The following is a 6,548-nucleotide window of genomic DNA, read 5'->3' on the forward strand; positions in this document are numbered from 1 at the left end:
AACGCATCCAAACAAACACAAGAGGAGTCCTATCAAAGCATCTATGTAAATATAAAGGCCACATGTCCCGGAACTATTCACGACAAAACTGCATAACGTAGGATGCAAGCAGTGAATTGTGGGAGTTTGAATAAGTTATCTGTTTAACAAATAGTGCAAACAGCGACGTGGTAACATGCAAGGTGAAGGAGGAGGAGAGAAAAGGGATGGGGGAGGGAGTGGAGGACAGATGCTGGCGCCCTGCCAAAGCTGACGAAAGCTGCTTAGCCCACCCTGTTGCTATGGCTACATCGAGGAGTAGCACCCTCCATGCATGTGTGTGCCTGCCTAGGAGAGAGAGAGAAAGAAAGAAAGATGGGAGTGAGAGAGGGAGGAAGGGAGGGAGACAGAGAAAACCAGCAGGCAGGCGTTAAAGCAAGCCAGAGTGGGAGTGAGGGACCACCAGAGAGTAGGGTACAGGGTGAAAGAGAGAGAGTGCAAGTGAGTGTCAGAAGGGGAAAGGACATAAAGGCAGCCAGAGAAACTAGAGGGAAGCAACCCTGTGGAAGCAACGGAGTGTTGGATAATGGAGGTGCAGTCGGATTGTGTGGAGCCTCCTGTGGCTCCACAGTGTGATACACAGCCTGCAGGGAAGATCAACAAAGCAGCTTTTAAACTCTTTGGGAAACGACGCACTGGCTCTGGAATGGCCAGCTTCTTCTCCTTCAGGAACAAAGCTGCTGCAAACGGTGGAAACAATGGGAATTCTGACAACGGAAATTCTTTGAATGGAAACGGCTCGGTGGCATCAGCTGAGCTTGTGAGGAGCAAAACACATGACGGGCTAACAGGCTCCAACAACGAGGCTGTAGGTCAGAGAGGGGAGGGCCTTACTAGTCTGGAGGCAGGGCCGGTAAGGTCGCTCAGCAAATCGTTGAGTTTCTTTTCCTTTCTCCGACGTGGGAGTTTTAGGACAAGTGAAAATGGTGGGACAGGAATTGTGAGACGAGGGAGGGGCTTGAAGGGGTTTTTCAGCAGCATGCGATGGCGACGTAAAGAGAAAACTAACGAGGCTGAGGGAGAAGAGGTGGAAGGTAAGAAAGCAAGGGACACAGGTGCTACAGAATCTGAGACCCCGAAGGACATTACTCTTACCCTTGAGCCACCTCCACATCATCACCAGGAGGACTGTGCAAGTGCAGAGACAGGATCTAACCTACAAGCATTAGACACTCCCACCACTAGTGTTACCATGACACCCACACACTGTGTTGCCATGCCAGGACCATCTGGTGAGCCAGACTCTCCTTTTCCTTACACACCCACCGACTCACCACTGCGCCCATCTATTCAAAAAGCCAAAGCCTCAATATCTAGTCTCGCCCCCTCCCTAACAACACCCCCTTTGGACCGCTGCAGCATAGGCGACCAGCCCTCAGAGCCCTCTGTAGATCGACTCTGTTCCATCCTTTTCACTGATGTCACATCTCTGAAGAGCTTTGATTCACTGACTGGCTGCGGTGATATTATTGCAGATGCAGATGAGGAAGGACCAGGGGGTAATGGTGGCAGTGGAACAAGTAGTAGTAGCAGTGGAGGTGGAGGTGGAGGAGGGAGTCTGAGCACAAATGTTGGGAGAGCTATTAGTTTGACTAGTGCAACAACTCATGCTTCCCCAACCACTCCTCCGATACCTTCACAGATTACCCAGTCAATATTCTCCGTTCCCCAGAGTTCGGTACCTGTCTGTCTCCCTGCTCGGACCCGAGTGCCTCCTCCACCACAGCAGCATTCTGCTGGAAGTGGTGTAGTGGCCTACATGGGAGGAGGAGAAGAAATGGCAAGTCCAGAAGGAGTGGACGATGCAGACATGCAGGGGCTTTGGCACATGTTGCCTTCTGCAGGAGAAAGCTCCCCAGCATTGCCTCGGCAGTACCAGCCTTCTTCCAGTACCCTTACTTCCACTTATCCCCCTCGCAGCAACTCCCCCAGTGCACTTCGTCCCTCAGCACAAAGAAGCGCAGAGAGAAAAGCTCCTCAGGTGAAGGCGCTGGGCCTCAGCAAGATTCCAGTGGTTGGTGGAGCAGGAAGCCGGGCATGTAAACCCCCTCTGCCTCATGCACATGGCCGCCATCCTGTATCACCTGGTGAAAAAGAACTTCTCAGTGATGAAGGTTACTGGGATACTCCCTCAGCAACACCTACAGCAACTCCTGATGAGAGTGGGTTGCAGCGTAACCAGAAGATTGCCCTGTCACGCGATAGCTGCTCAGGAGACCACCTTTATGACTTGTACAATGATCCTGAAGAGGAGGGAGAAGATCAGAGGGGAGACAATGATGTAAACAGTACCCCCTCTCCATTTGCAGAATTCAAAATGAGTCCCACCTCCCAAAAAAGTCCCCTTTCAACCTCCTCTTCCTCTTCCTTTCAATCCCTGAAAGGCAGCGCTAGCCTTCCCCGAGACTCCAAGATCCCAGTAAGTACTAAACAGACCTCGCCTCCCCACTCTGTAAGCCAGTCTGCTCTGTCCTCTGTACTGGAGGCAGAAACGCCTCCGCCAAAGACCCATGCACCCCAACCAGCTCGCACCAGAATCCCTGTGTCAAAGGTGCCAGTTCGCCGTTCTGGAAGCAAACCTGCCACCAGCGCAAGTGGAGGAGCTGCATCCAAGAAGTAAATCTTTTTGACAAACATTTAAGCTTCGCCTTCTAAGATAGTACAGGACTGCAGCCAAAAGTTTCCTGTGTTCAAGAAAATGAGGAGCTGTGGAATCATCAGCTTAAAAATTCCAATCAGATCTTAGAATTTCCCCCAGATTCCTTTCAGCCACTTGGACAAATAATCAGTGGTTCTGACACACAGACACTCAAAAAAGCTGGGTTCATACATTACTGAACTTACTCGCACTTTGGAGACTGACTATTGACAATCTCTTTTCACAGAGACAATTCATTCTTCAACTTCAAGCTCTCTGAAAAAGCTACTGACCTATTGAATTTGACAGTTACTTTGAGAAAAGAACAGAGCACCTTTTTATCTTTGACATTTTTGTATGGAATTCAATGTGACATTGTTCATTTTGATAGGACCTAATTCAATCAAGGTTTTCTGTTATTGTTTTTTCTTTTTTTAAATCTGTCTAATTTGTTATAAATTACCTCCTAATCTTGTGATTTTAGAGCCAAAGCTAAAGAAAAAAAAAAAAAACAAACTCAGATTTTTTTTCTTGTTAACTTCTGGAAAAGACTCAACAATATGCTTTTTACTGACATTTACTTTTTAAAAACGGTATTCTCTGGACCGCTCACTGATTTCAAAATGGTATGTTTTAGATATACAAATACAAATAGATCTGATGCAGTTTTATAACTTACTTACTTTGCAGCAAAAAAGCTACACCGGAGAAAGCCACACAATATCTATTTATTTCTTTTGGAGACGTCCTCTTTTATGGGCTTGTTCATTTTGGCATGTTTCATTGTGTGGGTCCCACTTCACCACACAACTTATATGACATATGTTATTTGAATTTCTCTGGGATTTACACTGATTTCACTGCTAATGTAAAGTCTTTGCAATATAACACATTGAGAGATCCTTTGCACTAATGCATCCTCATCCGATGCAAGCTGAGTAATTCAACATTCAGAAAAAAATAATAATAATAATAAAAAAAAAAACATGCACGCTCATATTGTCAGTTGCCCTCTGCATGCAGTGCACCAGAGGCACAAAAGTCAGGGAAGATCATATAGAGATGAAAAGTTTTTTGGCATGCACACTGTACTGCATTTGTCATTCTCTTCGTAGCTTACACTGTTTAACTTAATCCTTCAAGGACACGTAAAAAAAAAAAGAAACTTTTTTAAGTAAACTTTTTTTTTTCTCACATTTTCATACTTTTCTATAGACCACTATGTGAAAAAAATGCTCAGATCTCAAACTGTGATTGCATCAGTGTCTTAGAGCAACTTCCTCCTTTTCTGGTTTTTTTCTTGTTTTTTTATATGAAAGTTTTGATGTAACTGAATGATAAGGAGGAATTATTTCTACATGCCAGCCATTTTTAAAGAGCTAAAAGTGAATGCAAAGCAAACTAGTGAGTTGGCCTTTACTCCTCACCTTTTTACTCTTCTGCTGATGTTGTATAATATGATTTCAGAATCCACCACAGCTGTTTGTAAATCTGAATGTAGCTCAATGTCATCAGAGATCCTTTACTCTTTATTTAAAGGTGATGAGTGCAAGGCAAAAGCCAAATTTGCCTATTTTCAACCAACGCTCCGGAAGAGAAATGACTGCTAAGTGTATCTAGCTTTGCAAAGCAGCACATGTATAAGTGAGGGAATCGGTTGTGGTTTTTTTTAAGCATTTGTCATATATTCAGAGACTCATGCTGATAGCATAATCTTTTTTTTTTTTTCTTTTTTCTTTTTTTTACTTTCAAAGCATAGGGACAGTGTTGATAATTGGGTGTCATGCTGGTTGAAGTTAAAGTATTACAGACATTAAAGTGACAGGTTTGGTAGCAAAGCACCTTTTTAATGTCATATATTTTGATATGTTTCATATGTACCTTAATGTTTTCCATTACTTACTTTGTTGAAATGGACCTAATCTAATCAAACTTTATTATTGTTTTTTTTTAAAGGTTTTTGCAATAGATCTTGGAACAAATGGTAGTCCATAAGTGTCACAATTCATCAAATAAATCATTAAATCATGGTGAAAAGTGTCAATAATTCATATCAAATTTAAGACATAAATTATTATTTAGTTGAATATATATGACAATAAATAATTCATAGCTAGTCATGAAATGATTTTGCTTGACAACATTATCCATCAAAATGAGTGCAGGGCACCAACATGGTTTTACTCCATTGGTCTTAAGTGGACTGAGTGCAGGTTAAACAATCTGAAGTTGAGGTCTCTTTGATAAGCCACACTCATCACTGTATTTCAGCAAGTACACAAAGAAAACTGAAAAATTTAGAAATAATTATATATAATTTTAATTATGTAAGCTCTTAGCCAAATAATTGTTTTAATCATTTGGAAATTTAGATAATATGGCTTAAATGTTTTATTTGTATACTATGTTTATTTATTTATTTATTTTATTATGAATGGGTTAAATAATTTAATGATTTATTTTGGTTTGCCACTTGGAAGGATTAACCGTCCTGTGGTCATAGCACAACAGTCAATAGGAGCACAGCTGATGTAATGGTCAGACAGTGGGAAAGCGGGTGGGGGATTGTCCTGTCAAACCATCGGTTGCCGAAACCCAAACCGAGCACAGGGTAAAAACATTGTGGGTTCCAAATAACCTCATCTTTTATGACCATGGGAGGGTTAATCTAATGCCACTTGGATTCATTTAACTATTCTCATCTTGAGCAAATCAAATTAGTTCACAGAAACCACACCCATGTTGTGTTTTTTCCCTTTAATTTATTCTTATTCCTTATGTTATTTTTAAATCTTACTTTCAATAAAATGATGATGTGCAACAGTATAAGCAGGATAGAGATATTTTTAACAAAAATATCAATTTTACCAAAAAGGTTCTGTGACGTATCTTACATGAACATATAAACAACCCCACATCAACACATCAATGTTTAAGAAAACAAATGTAGATCTGAACTTCAACTGACTGTTAAATATTATTTATTGTTTTTTGCTGATCTAATTCTGTTTTTCCCTGAGTTTCAGTCGATCCTGCATGACTTGATTCTCATTTCTTTGATCTGTCATGTGCAGATTCCTGAGGCAACTGTATGAAAGTGAACCACTGCCAAATTGAGTTCCAAGTAATTATTGCAGCCTGAAACATTCTTTCTTTCTCTTTGTACATATGAGATTTCGTGCGAGTGTTGCAGCAGGATCAAAAGAATTCAACAATAAAAATAAAAACCAGCAGGGTGTTTTCCCCCACTGTCACTGTTTTTCTGTTGACAGTGCCACACTGTTTTTCATTAATGAAACTGTTTTTGCACTAACAGATGAGTGACTGGCTCTTCATACCTTTATTTTTGTGCTATTTTGATATTAGAAAATAATAATTAAAAAAAGTTAATTGTCAGTAACTTAACTTTTCTATTGTTTGCTATAAAACTGTGGCATCACATTTAGAAATAGGTCAGCTTTGCACAACATTCTTAGGCAATCAATATTTTTTAATGACTTTTAAAGCATTTGTCCATCTCTTGCTCTCAACTAGACAAAGGCTGCTTAGGGTCATAATGATGCAAGCATATTCATAACTTCTATGTAATTCCACGTGTTCTCAAACTTCATGAAATATATTAACTCGTTGTTTCAGGGAATATTGGCATCTCTATAACAGGAGTACATATAGTTGATAAGGTGTGGAAATGCATCTGGAGAAGGATTTGGTGCAATGCAAGATCCTTTTATAATGGTGCAGCAGCTCCCCCTTCTCTATCGCTCTTGTTTTGCACACTGAGATTTATATAAAAGCCTTACGTAAGACATTCACTTCTACTGGCCCACTTCATCAAAGCCAGGGATGCTGACAGTGAGAGGGTGTGTGGTGG

At 41.1% G+C, this 6,548-nt stretch overlaps 1 protein-coding gene across 1 annotated transcript; it reads left to right on the top strand.

Annotated features, from left to right (window-relative positions):
* The first annotated feature begins 351 nt into the window (after window positions 1-351).
* Window positions 352-6,018, top strand: amer2 (APC membrane recruitment protein 2). The gene has a single exon (XM_055037215.1). The coding sequence runs from the start codon at window positions 566-568 to the stop codon at window positions 2,657-2,659; it is 2,094 nt and encodes a 697-aa protein (XP_054893190.1). The 5' UTR covers window positions 352-565; the 3' UTR covers window positions 2,660-6,018.
* The last annotated feature ends 530 nt before the right edge of the window (window positions 6,019-6,548 follow it).

This window comes from Poeciliopsis prolifica, unplaced genomic scaffold (genome assembly GCF_027474105.1).
Source record: "Poeciliopsis prolifica strain line A6 unplaced genomic scaffold, Auburn_PproV2 SCAFFOLD012, whole genome shotgun sequence".
Classification (NCBI taxonomy): domain Eukaryota; kingdom Metazoa; phylum Chordata; class Actinopteri; order Cyprinodontiformes; family Poeciliidae; genus Poeciliopsis; species Poeciliopsis prolifica.

Excerpts from the sequence above, each read along its gene's own strand:
- amer2 (XM_055037215.1), top strand. The coding sequence starts at position 566 with ATGGAGGTGCAGTCGGATTGTGTGGAGCCTCCTGTGGCTCCACAGTGT.